The following is a 13,011-nucleotide window of genomic DNA, read 5'->3' as shown; positions in this document are numbered from 1 at the left end:
GCGTAGGGCTCTGAAGGTGACAACCAGCACCTTGAATTGGATCTGGAAGCAAATTGGCAATCAAGGCAGCTCCCACAGGAGAGATGACGTGCACATTTAGGCCTGCACAAAACCATATGGGTCACTGCATTTTGAACCAATTGAAGCCTCTGGATACTTTTCAAGGGCGGCCCCATTTAGAGCATGTTGCAATAGTCAAGACTATGCTTTCCTGTGTTGGGAAAAAGTTATAGCAAGATTAACTATTCAAACTTGTAATCTATATTCTTTTATTCAGTTTTTATGTCACCAGTCTAAAGACACTCAGTAATTACAATGTAACAAAAAGAATAGAGTTAAACAAAACAGAAATCAGGAACAAAATTCAAGAACAAGTGATGCAAATGGTGTAAAATAATGAAAAGCTATTTGAAAAAGCTGCTATGAATGACTTTCAGTTTGATCTCTATTTAATAGAGAGATCATTCCATAGTACCAGTACCATAACAAAGAAGCGACACCTTTTACCTTCACTAGGAATGTGGAACAAGACAGGTTCATTTTTCTTCATGATCTAACAGGTTGGGTTGAATCTGGTTGGGGGAAAGCAATCCTCTAGGTGGCCAAATGTCAAGCCATGAAAGACTCTACAGTACTTTAAATTGTAGTTAGACCTGAACTGGTAACAGACTGGTAATATGCTCCAAATGTAGGAAGCCAGTTAAGACATGGGCCACAAAGAGATTCTCGTGTAAAGCATACTGCATTTGTGAAAATGGGTTGTAATGAGAGCATATAGGCATGTCAGTTGTCACCATTATATAGCTGCGGTTGATACACCAGCCAAAGTTGGGCAAAAGCCCACCAGCCACATCGTTCACCTGTTGTTAAAGGAGACATGAGTTTCAAAAGATACCCAAACCACAAATCTGCTCCAGAAGTGGCTAACATCTGTTTATCCAAGGATAACAGCAACTCTACCTCACTTGGGTTCAGTCAATGTGTAGCCTAGTTGGGCAACGATACTTACAACAACTTGACTAGCCTTGTTGGGCATAGTAACCCGAATAGCCTTGTTGGCATAGCTTATTGTAGTAAGATAACTTTGAAATTAGTTATCTTGAAATTAGACAAGTATATGTACAAATATAAAGGAGCTAATTAAGCTTAGTTGCATACTTGCTTTGCTTTTCGTACAAATAACACAAGAATAAATGTTGGAAAACACTATTTTAATTATGGTTCATTGCAGTCAGCCAGATGTTTAGACTTTGTTTGGCATTTTATCCACCCATCAAGTCCTTCTCAAGGACCTGCGGTTGCAGTAGTAAGCTGCCTTTTTTGCAATTTGACCATAGTGATTTTGTCAATGATAATGGTGTTCAAGCGATACTCCGTTGTTCTGGCATTGCACCCAAGGCTATTATCAGTATTGGTACTCTTTTTTTTCTTTTGCCAGTTATTCTATTTTTAGGTCTTTGTATTTTGTAATTTTCTCCATTTTTGTTATCTTTTATCCTATCTTCAGGTACTACTATGTTCACTATCCAGACTTTTTCTTTATCTTTCTTACTGACAGTTGTTAAGTTTGGGGTGTTATGTGGCAGGTGCCTGTCTGTTTGAATACTTAATGTCTCAAAGCACTCTAGCTTTGTTTTCTATTACTTTGTCTATTTTGTGATCCTACCAGTTTGTGCTTGGAGGCAAATGCTATTTGTTGTAGATCTTCCAAAGTACTATTGTTGCTACTTTGTTATGCTCTTGTTTATATAGCCTTCTTGCAGCAGTTTGTATATTTCAATTGGGTAAAATGATGTATCATAAGGCAACAATTATTGAATCAACATACCTCAAAAGAGCTAACTTAAAGGATGCATCCAAAATGCAGGATCCATGACTCCTGTGGGACTGAAATTGGCAAAGTTGAGATCACTTCAGTGTGACTTTGACATTGCGCTACCATTATTAGCAGCAGTCACATAATCATAATTTCCAACACTCCCTGTCAGCATCCTACAAGGAAAGTGATTGGGGAAGCTGGCAGGAAGTGTAAATTCAATTGGGATTGCCTATGACCCCTGCCAACTTCCCAGAAGCAAAGTATTTGCTGTGGGAAATTGGCAGGGAGTGTCATCAACGGGGAAGCCAGCAGGGAAGGTTGCAAGTTATTTAGATAAGTCTCCCACTGGCTCAAACTCCCCAACCTTTTTGTGCTCACATTGGCCCCTTGCACATTCCCATTCATACTTCCTGTCCCATACACCACCACTTGCATGCCCTTCTCAACCCATACCACCACCTCCCAAATAGCACAGCACTTCTGCCACTCTGCATATCCTTCCCAATCTGTGCCATACTCAGACACAATTTCCCCAATTCATGCAGCACCTCTTACACCCCTTCACAAGACCCAGAACTTGTTTGGCTAACGTCGAGAAATGTCTTGCAGGAATTTACCTAAAAGATGACCTAACAGCTCACAGATTTTCTAGTACCAAATAGTATTGTGTGGTCTTAATTAAACTTTTATTTTCAGGGTTTTTTGTTTTTTTTTAGTTTTCATGTATTTCTTTCCAGTACTTTGGGAGATTTTAGATAACTGCTACAGATAATAAAAATATTTTTAAGGTTGTATTGGAAATGCCATAAGTATTGGAAATCCCAATATTACTATAAGTTTTTTCAAGAATGCTAAGAAAAACAAAAGAATTTTTATTTCTCACAGATGCACTGAGACTCAAGCAAAGCAAATGCAGGTAGAAGATTCCATTTACTTAGGAAGTTTTTGGGGAAATGAAAAAAGTAACGACCATATTTCTTTTAATGCAATACTACTAGGATACAACTTACACCAGTCCATTTGACTAGGTCTTTCATTCCTAAACAGCCAAACGGTAACTTCTATGTCCAACCAGAGAATCAAGCAGCCATATTGGCTAGCCATTCAGCTGGGATATGGACATTCATTTTTACTTACAATAACCAAAAATCTTTAAAATCAAAGTATCCAAACCCTCCCCTATTCAAGCAACCTCTCACAAATGACTGGGTGGCAATATGTCACCTCCAAACTAGGTCACAAAATAGTCAGGGCCAAATAGTCCCCTAACCTATCATCTACCAAGTTAATTCCCAATGATGACGACAATCCAGGCCAACATAAACCTGCAGGGAATAAAAACATCTCTGCCCTATTGCACTTCCAGAACCAAAACCTGACAGACTTATAAACCTCCCAAACAGGCTTGTGTCAGCAGTCTCTACTCTCAGCTTTTCTTTGCCCTCCATTGACAGTAATGACTGACCAAGTAGAACAAAGTGGTTACACTTTAGAAAATGGTTAACCTGCTGCTTCCTGATTGTGAGAATGAAGAATACCAGTCCTATTTTTGAATAGTCCACAACCACCAGATCACCACAATTAAAAAGCAAGTCTGAACTTCCTGGAGTTTATAGCTAGGATGGCAGCACCTCATAAGTTTGCTCCTTAACTTGGGTCAGGACTCCAGTAGCACCTTTTCCAACAAAGGTATAAGCTTTTCTGGCCTTCATCCTTCTCATTTTGTGACATCACGTGCTGCATTCCATCTCTGACAATTGTCCAGACAAGCCCAACAATACAGATGTTGTGAGCAATGGAGCTCCCAAATCTCCATCATTCATTCCACTGCTCAAGGAACACATCACCAAAAGCAAATGCCAACAAACTGACATAGGCAGGGAATGTACCAAAGACCTTATTTGATGCCACCTTTTTTTAAAAGTGTCTTTATTGCTTTCCACTCTTTGTATCTGTCCATAAACTGTATTTATCTGACTTCTCACAGAAATGTTATTAATTAAATCTGACTCAATCAGTAATTTCCAATGCAGCTAGCTATAAAGGTATCTTTATACTATTCATACTATTATGAATCCTTCCACATAATCTGTTTCAAATGAATCCACAAATTTCTGTCCCGCTGTGATTGATTAGGATAACTACAGCAATGCCTTTGGACAGCTTTTGCTTTAAAAAAGCACAACAGGAATTTTCCACTTTGTAAAATTCCATTAACTACCTGATGATTCATTTAAAAATATAGAAAATTTTCACATTCTTCCATTGTCTTTCTTCCTAAAGAGAACATTTAAGAGACTTAGTTCAACTCCATAACTAATGACTTCCCAGATTCTGATTAATATTTTCCACCCTAAAGGAAATCCAATTTGAGGCAATCTACAGTATTGCATTGACAAGCAGTTGTCACTGTCAAGAAGTTTTTTCAAATGTCGCAAATGATGTGCCCTACTTGAAGCAATTCCCATCCCTTGTATAGATAATAAAATAAAGATGGTGCTCATCATATTATTCCTCTTGAACCCAACCCAATCCAGATCAGATGATACATGAAGTCATGTCTGAAGTACTCTATTATGGATACAGGTTTTGTATAAAACATGTCATCAGAATCCCAATTTAATCCCTGACCTAGGGGCAGTGCTGTAGGATGTTACACAAGGAAATTACAAATTATTTTAAAGCTATTAAATTCTATAATCTTTCCAAAACCTCAGTGAGAACTAAACACAGAACACTGACCAAATGGAGAGAAAGGAAATGTGAGTGATATTATCTTGCACAAAGACCAAATGCCTAGAATCATTAAGAATAAGCAGGTCCTGGTCTTTATGATTCATAATTATAGGCCTCACATAGATGAAATATGTTCCAGTTACACTTTCGCTGTTTTTCTTTGTTTTACTATATGAATTAGTATAGCATTTCTATAGTCACTTAAAATTCAGGGAAGAGCCAATGATATAGGTAAATTGGATACCATCTCCATGGGGGTTTTTTTCTGAAAAGCTCATGGGGGTTTTTTTCTGAAAAGCTCACCTGAAGTTAAAATCTAAAAATTCTAAAATTTTCCCACTTAGTTGGTTAGATTTTCTGAGCAAAAGTTCAATATGTAGACAGTTATAAACATTATACTGTACTTTTGAGTAATATATTTCTTTTAATAATCCATATAAATATGAAAAAATGTAACTATATAGCTCTTAATACTATATACAACTCATTTAACCTACCTTCTGTTTAAGTACAACAAGAGCAGAGTAGACAAAAACAATTCTACAATCTTCTATACTAAATAATTTTCTGTAATAAACTTTGAGATATAACCCAGTAAATGCTTGTCACATTATTTTTGAAAGTGCCAGTTCTGTGAGCAGTGACAGAACTCCCATCAGACATTGGGCATGGTGAATCTGATAAAAAAGAGAGAGGGAGAGAGAGAGAAAAAGATACCATTAGATCCATGGAAACAACAAGGAAACAGAAAATCAACAAAAGTTCTCATTTTGGCCTTACTTTTAATCTAGTCTTCAATATCTCAAACATTAAAGAAAGCTAACTTTATTTATTAAACTAGTATGCCACCTCTCACCAAAGGCAATTCTAGGTGGCTTAGACGGTGAATAAAATATTAGTTTAAAACATTAAAACAATAAAGATCTTAAATTTAATAATTCAATTAAAATAAAAACTTAAGCAGGATGGAGAGTGAGGGAGCAAAGTGCACATAAAAAGATGGGGTGTTCTCTACTCCATTTAGCCACCTCTAACTACACCCCTATTGGGGCCCTGGGTGAATTGGCACAGCCAAGGCTTTTCAAAAGGGTGGAAGCGGATCTGACTTTGGGGAGCAAGATGTTCCAGAGGGCAGGAGCCATGACAGAAAAGGCTTTCTGAACCCAGCAGCCAAAATTCTTTGACTGATGGGGTCCACAGCTTGCCTCTTCTGCCCTTTTAAAAGCTTAAAACAGGAAGGAACCCCAAGAACTAGACAAAATACTGTTAGGAACAGATGAAAAATTAATAAAGAAAATGTATAATTATCTATTGAATTTTAAAATGGAAGAATATGTAAAAGAAATGATGATTATATAGGCAAAAAAAATGGTGTACACTATAGAATTAGATAATTGGCAAAATTGTGGGGGATAAATTATAAATTAACATTGTCAACAGTATACAAAGAAAACCTATACAAAATGTTTTATAGATAGCACTTGCCACCAGCAAGATTGGCAAAAATGTTTCCAAATATGTCACCAGAACGTTGGAAGTGCAAACAGAGTTTGAGATCCTACTACCACATGTGGTAGACCTGTCTGGCAGCAAAAAAATATTGGTCTAAGATAAAGAATGGGCTAGAAGAGATGACGGAACAACAAATAGTTCCGAAACCAGAACTATTCCTATTAGGGATAACATTGGGGAAACATAATAAAAGATTCACATATTTAATCATACACATAATAACTGCAGCTAGAATCATATATGCACAAAATTGGAAAAGTGAAAGTACACCTACAGATGAGGAGGTAATAAAAAAAATATTAGAATGTGCAGAACTGGACAGACTTACAAAAGGACAAAAAGGAAACAGAATACTACCTAACATGGGATGTATTGTACAATTGGATAAATAATAGATACAGAGATTAGTATTTACTAAACGAAAGATTAACAAAATAAAAATGTAAGAATAAACAATGTACCACTATTGGATTGTATGTGAATAGACTATTAAATACACAAAATGATAAATTTAATAGTGTATTATGGTATAATTAAGAAAATAATAGTTATAATCATGATGTATAACATTATGTAGTCAAAAGAGATTATATTGTATGATAGTTTCAATTAGGATGCATACTATGATGTAAAAAAAAGGACTTAATATAACCAGTACACAATGACGACGTAAAATTGGAACTCTGATGAATATTAAGGAAAAATGTACAATAAAAATATTTTTAAAGCTTAAAACAAAATATTATGTACTTAATACTATGTACTTTAATACCATGTTTCACTTTTATAGGTAGTCCTCAAGTTACAACCAAGTGAGGCCAAAATTTATGTTGCTAAATGAAACATTTATTGAGTTTTGCCCCATTTGACGACTTTTCTTATAACAGCTGTTAAGTGAATCACTGCAATTGTTAAGTTAGTAACATTGTTGTTAAATGAATCTGGCTTCCCCATTGACTTTGCTTGTCAGAAAATTGCAAAAGGGAATCACATGACCCCAGAGACAATGCAATGTCATAAATATGAGTCAGTTGCCAAGCATTCAAAGTTTGATCCCATGACCAAGGGGATGCTGCAATGGTTGTGCGAAAAACGATCATTTGTCACTTTTTTCAGTGACTAATGTAACTTTGAATGATCACTAAATGAACTGTTCTAAGTTGAGAACTATCTGTATAAGACTATCGCAGAAATAAAAGTGCTCCATATTCTGGAGTAAGGTTAAAAAATATGAAAATTTGAAGACATTTTTAAAAGCCTCAACTTCCTCTTTCAGATACTTTGATACAGATATTTTGAAACTCTCTGTATTATTGCAGCCAACATATTTTGGTTTGTAGTGGGATGAAAACCTCCATGAGTCTTTCAGCCTGATCAAGGTTGCCACAGTTGCTTCCTAGCAGTCCATTCTGCAGGAACAAAGCAGCAGCAGCGGTAGCAATCTTGCCTTGATTCTGAAGATAGAGCAAAAAGGGATAGTGCTTTTTAATAGCTCCATTTTTAGGTCATTCAGACATACAGTATATACCCACTACTCTTCCTTAAACTATTTGTAGATGATATTGCTGGCTGGAAAACTTCTGCATATGATCAGAGGTGCCTAATGCCATTACAGTATTCTTTCCAAATATTTCATTTTAAAGTAAATTCATATCATTATTATTGATCAAAAAAGCAAGTTGCATACCTTTATTTTTCCCAATGAATGAACAGAGGCTACAGATGTAGAAACTTTCACTAGTTGTGTAGATGATAAATGTATCTTGAAGTGCCTATGGAAGTGCTTGTAAAGGGAGTTCATGAATAATTCCACTTCTTCCTGTTTCACTTCCCCCTGGATACTGTTTATTGAATCCCAGAGAGCTTTTGCATCTTCAGAATGGACAGCATAAGAAATATCCAAAGGATAAGGTAGACAGGGCACAGAGAAAGTCAGTTCTGTTGCCTGCATGCGATGGTCCATACTGCATCCGGACCATATTGCAGCCATCCATGCAAGATGGATGGGATTGATGTGTAATGGGCTGAAATAACAATCAAAAGTTTGCTGAAGCCAAGTTTCAACAATATTTGAGAAACCCTGTGCACCATGTACAAGGAATAAAGGCAAACAAGTAAAATCCTCTGGGAGAGTCTCAACAAAATCACTTGTACAAGCATAACAGAGACAACCCATCCATACCACCTTGTTTTCTTCTTCTTCATCATCATCATCTACCATTAGAGGTTTCTGCATAATCTAAAGACAATAATAAATACATATATTCATGAATACATTTATTACAATTCTATGAAATTGAGTTAATTTCTGAACTTATGATAAGCACATTAATAAAAGTTATTCTTACTGAATTTCATACCATACTGTATGCTACAGATTCACAATGATTAGATTAATTTCTGAATACATAGATATTTTGCAGGGATTCTATCAGATTTATGTGAAAATACACACTCCAAAGGTACTCAGTATTACAGTCCTAAAGAATGAGTTTCAAAACAAATAATTGGAATTCCACTCCCCCGTTTCAAGTGTCCAATTGTGGGATACTCTCTGGATGAATTCCTGCAGTTCTCTTGGAAAGCTTTTTCAGAAGTAATTTGCCATTGCCTCCTTCCAAGAAATGAAAGAAAGTCACTAGCCCAAGTTCATCTAGCTGGCTTCTGCCTAAGACAGAATTAGAATTCATAGTCTCTCAGGTTGTAGCCTACTACTTTAACCACACAAACTGGCTCATTGATAACTATAGGAAGAAACCTACAGATTCAAAAGCAGCATATTGCAAGATACCATAGCAGGGCCAAATTGGTCCCCTTCATAGTTGCATAAGTATGTAGCTATTAAAAAGCAAGAGGATATTTGGAGCAGTTTTTTTGGTCTGATTCTACTGGATTTGTTTCATGCTACTTTACCAACAGAAACCTGAATTTTGTAACCTTCCAACCCATAAAGCTTGATCAAAGGAGTTTGCTGCTTTGTGTGTGTGTGTATGCAAATATATATTCTTTCTTTCATCTTCCTTAATGGATACAATAAGCTTTCAAGAAAAAAATATTTTAGATTACCTAAATTTGAATCATCTGGTGAAGAAACACCAGGAGTTAATTATAAAACTTTAGTACAGATATATATAGCAGCAGCAGATGGATAAACAAAATTATCTAGAAACAAGTTATTTTATAGCCTATCCACTGTAATATATTTCAAAAGTATCAATACAAAGCCATCGTTAGTAAAAGAATGGCTTAGTTACCTATTATATAAGACTACTTACCTTAATAAGAACTGCTGTTTGTTTTTTTCCTTTGGTTTTCAAAACAGAAAATGAAGAAAACTTCGCTTGAAACATTAAATCAGTTTCACCATCCAGTATGAATCTCTTCTCCTTTTGTGCAGTAATAACATTACTTAGTTGTTTAGAATATTCCCACAATTTTCCGTAAGAGAATTTATGCAGAGGAGTGACGCTGTATAAGGTCCACTGCTTAGTTACAATGAATCGTATCTGATAACTAGCTTCCTCCTGCAACAAAAAGAAATTTTTAAAATGCAAAAAATGACTAAAATCTATACTTTCCTGTCATAGTTTACAAAGCAGAGGAAGCATTACAAAGAATTTACATGACACTGTGTCATTTTTTTGTTCCTTTCTATCTTATGTTGTCTAAAACCAATATTTATTATTTTATGGCTCCGAAGATAGCAAAAACTGTTGAGAAAAATGCAAAAGGAAAAAATATACCCTTTTCCTTTATTAACAGAACTAATAAAGGAATCTGTATTATATAATCTAATTGACTAGCTCAATATCCGTGCTTCGCTACAAAACTATGTGGTTGAATTTATTTTGGAGGGAGGAAAATAAGGGGAGAAAAAATGCTGCCTCTGCCTACCAGCATCCATCGGTATTCATCTGGCTAGCATCCTGTCAGTGTGTGAGAGAATTGAGGGCTGTTTGGAAACTGAAACACTATTTGCTGTGTGAGCAAGGAGACAGCAAGGAGCCTAGGCATGGCTTAGCTCAACTGTTTTGTACTAAAGCTGCTTGGTGCTGTGAAACTAAAACTGAAACTCCTCTGCTTGTGTTTTACATTTGGAACAGATTTTCTTTCAGGGGGGTGGGAGTAGAACTCCTTAGCATCAGAGCATGTTAATATACGAAATACTAATGCTCTGGTGGTCATTTTGAAAAATCCTTTCTTAGTGAGCACCTAGAAGCCAAGAGGAACATACGTGCCAAATTTAAAATTTGTAGGCTTTACGGCTCTGGAAATTTTGTGATGATGCATGAGTAGTATTTTGCTTTTATATAGAGGTATAAAATAATATCAAAAGCAGGTAGTATATTTAGTAAATATTTGTACATATACATAAATATTTTTGCAAATATGTTTACACATCAAGTACATGTTACATTACTAATATTTTAGTGAACATTTTACATATATAGACTGGATTTACATAGCATTCTAAGTCACAATTTTTAAAATTTGCGTACTGTAAATTATGATTCACCATTCCTTTTCTAGAAAGCAATGTTAAAGGAAGCCCAAAAAGAGAAATACAATTACTTAAACCAAAGAAGCTAAAGACCTGAGATGAGAAAAAAAGAAAAGGAGCAGTTAAAAGTAGCTTACATCAATACAATATTTTTGCATGCCTTTTTAATCTTGCAAACCATCCTTGCTTCCATGTCGTTCAATCACCTCATACATTGCCTATTGTACTTCCAATATTTTCTTGAGGGTTCACCAACTTCATCTAAGCACAATTTCCTCAAGCATTCTCTTCCTCTCAGCCTATTTCCCACTTTCTTCAGTTGTTATGTTATTCAGTTGTCATTAATTTTCTCCATATAATCTAAGTAACATCAGCCCTTTTAACTAACCCGAACCCTAATATCTATATTCAACCCACATTCAGTTGATTGACTGCTTGCCTTCAAGTCAGTTTTGGACTGTGGATGACTGCCTAGACAAGTCCCTGTAGTTTTCTTGCCAGGCTTTTCAGATGGGTTTGCCACTGACTCTTACCTATATCTTTAATTTTTCACAATTTATATACAGAGTTGATTAAAAGTTTGTGAACCCAGCTTTTTAATATTTGAAGATCATATTCATTAATAAATGAACAAGTATAATGTTTGTGATTTGTTGGTATAATTGGGTTCTTTATCTAGATTTTAGAATTGAGTGGAGAACAGTTGATATGACTACTTTTAGGTCATAATTATGCAGAAATATTGAAAGTTCAAAAGGATTCAAAAACTTTAAATGAATATCTTGTCACTTCATCTTTCTACACAACTATCCTCATGTTTGATATATTAATTTTATTTGTTGCATCATCAATATAATTTGCTGCACATCATTCAGGCTCTCAGCCAACTGCATATATATTAATATCACTAGAATTATTTCCTACACATTTATATTTATGTAAATCAACCAACCAGACATTATTCATTTTTGTCATATTCTCTTTGCTCTGTCAAATTATGCACTAAACATTTTTATTTATTATTATTTCCATACTTGTTTTACTTTTATCATATCATGTTCAGCAGCCAACCCTTCAACTCCAGGGAATACTTGTCCTGATGAGTAAATTTGTAGATGCCTGCCCTTTAAATTTAAATAATTTAAATTGCTTAGTTTTTAAAAGCTGCTTCCTCTTCAAACATGTTGCCAGTTACACTATACTCAGTTACACTCTTCATTGTTCCTTACCTGAAGATCGGGATTCTGTGAAATCTTTATCTTAGCTGGAGTCTGACCAAATAACTTTCTTTCCTTGATGGATGGCATACCTCTTGAAAGATAGGCAGTATTTGTAAGGTTTGCTTCATAGTTTGTAATTGCTCTTCCAACAGTTTTCATTCTCCTAAAATTAGAAGTGCTACCGGTAGCATCCTGTAAACAGATTATCATTAGACAAACATATGTTACACAAAATAAGAAAATCTCATCTCATAGATATAGTGTACCAACATAACATACGAATCAGAAAATAGCGAACTATCTTTTAGCATACACTAGTGTATTGTACAAATCTGGTCAGTTTCTTGTATACCTTCATAATCACTATATGTAACTTTGGTGATTATGATCGTAAAGCTTCTTTTATCTGTTAAAGGGGGTGAGAATGAAGTTCTTCAAAATAATATGGAGCATGTAAGCCAAGAAGAAAGATGTTCCTTTTTAAAATATCATTAGAAAAGAACATCATCACACTTCTTAAAAGATAGGCAGTGGTGATGCAGTAGTCAGAATGCAGGCTAACTCACTGTTCACTGCAAGGAGTTCGAATCTGACCAGGCTCAAGCCTTCCGAGGTCGGTAAAATGGGAGCCCAGGTTGTTGGGGGGCAATAAACCACTTTGAGAGGGCTGTACAAGCATTGTGAAGTGGTATATACATCTAAATGCTATTGCTATCAAGTGAAGGATAAATCCATCTGAATTATCTAAGGGAATTTTGTTGAATCGTCCATTAAAAATCTGAAAATAAAGAATCATAGCTGTTTCCGGAGAACCACCTTTATTGGACTGGAGAAATGAGTTGTCAAACAGGCGGCAGCTTTATAATCGCCAAAAGACCAGCATAAAAATAAAAAACACAAGGCACACCCCTGTTTCATCATGTCGTGGGAAGCCAAAAAATTGGGTGGCTTAACCATTCTTACGACGGTCACGTGGAGGACCCCAAGTTTGGGTAAGGACTTCCCGCAGTTACCCCTCAAAAGATTCCTATCGGCGGCGTCTTAGAAAACCGTAACACCCGCAGGCCTTGTTCTTACCCTTCGGCGGTCGCGGGCCGTCGACAACCGCCGGGAAGACATCGCTCCCTAATCTTTGAGAGAAAAAGAAGCCAGCAACACTTAAAACCGAGGCGGGCGGTTTCTTTTTGAAAAAAAGGGAAAAAAAACTATCTCCCGACAGCCAG

At 35.8% G+C, this 13,011-nt stretch overlaps 1 protein-coding gene across 1 annotated transcript; it reads right to left on the bottom strand.

Annotated features, from left to right (window-relative positions):
- Positions 1 to 4,147: 4,147 nt before the first annotated feature.
- Positions 4,148 to 13,011, bottom strand: CENPL (centromere protein L). Its single transcript, XM_026703361.2, has 5 exons — positions 12,866 to 13,011; positions 11,798 to 11,980; positions 9,343 to 9,591; positions 7,755 to 8,306; positions 4,148 to 5,232 (listed from the first exon to the last, which is right to left on the bottom strand). The coding sequence occupies exons 1-5, from the start codon at positions 12,905 to 12,907 to the stop codon at positions 5,161 to 5,163; spliced, it is 1,098 nt and encodes a 365-aa protein (XP_026559146.1). The 5' UTR covers positions 12,908 to 13,011; the 3' UTR covers positions 4,148 to 5,160.

This window comes from Pseudonaja textilis, chromosome 3 (assembly GCF_049901715.1).
Source record: "Pseudonaja textilis isolate UNSWEBS1 chromosome 3, rPseTex1.2, whole genome shotgun sequence".
Classification (NCBI taxonomy): domain Eukaryota; kingdom Metazoa; phylum Chordata; class Lepidosauria; order Squamata; family Elapidae; genus Pseudonaja; species Pseudonaja textilis.
Note: the sequence above shows the minus strand (reverse complement) of the source record. Positions and strands in the feature narration are given on the sequence as shown.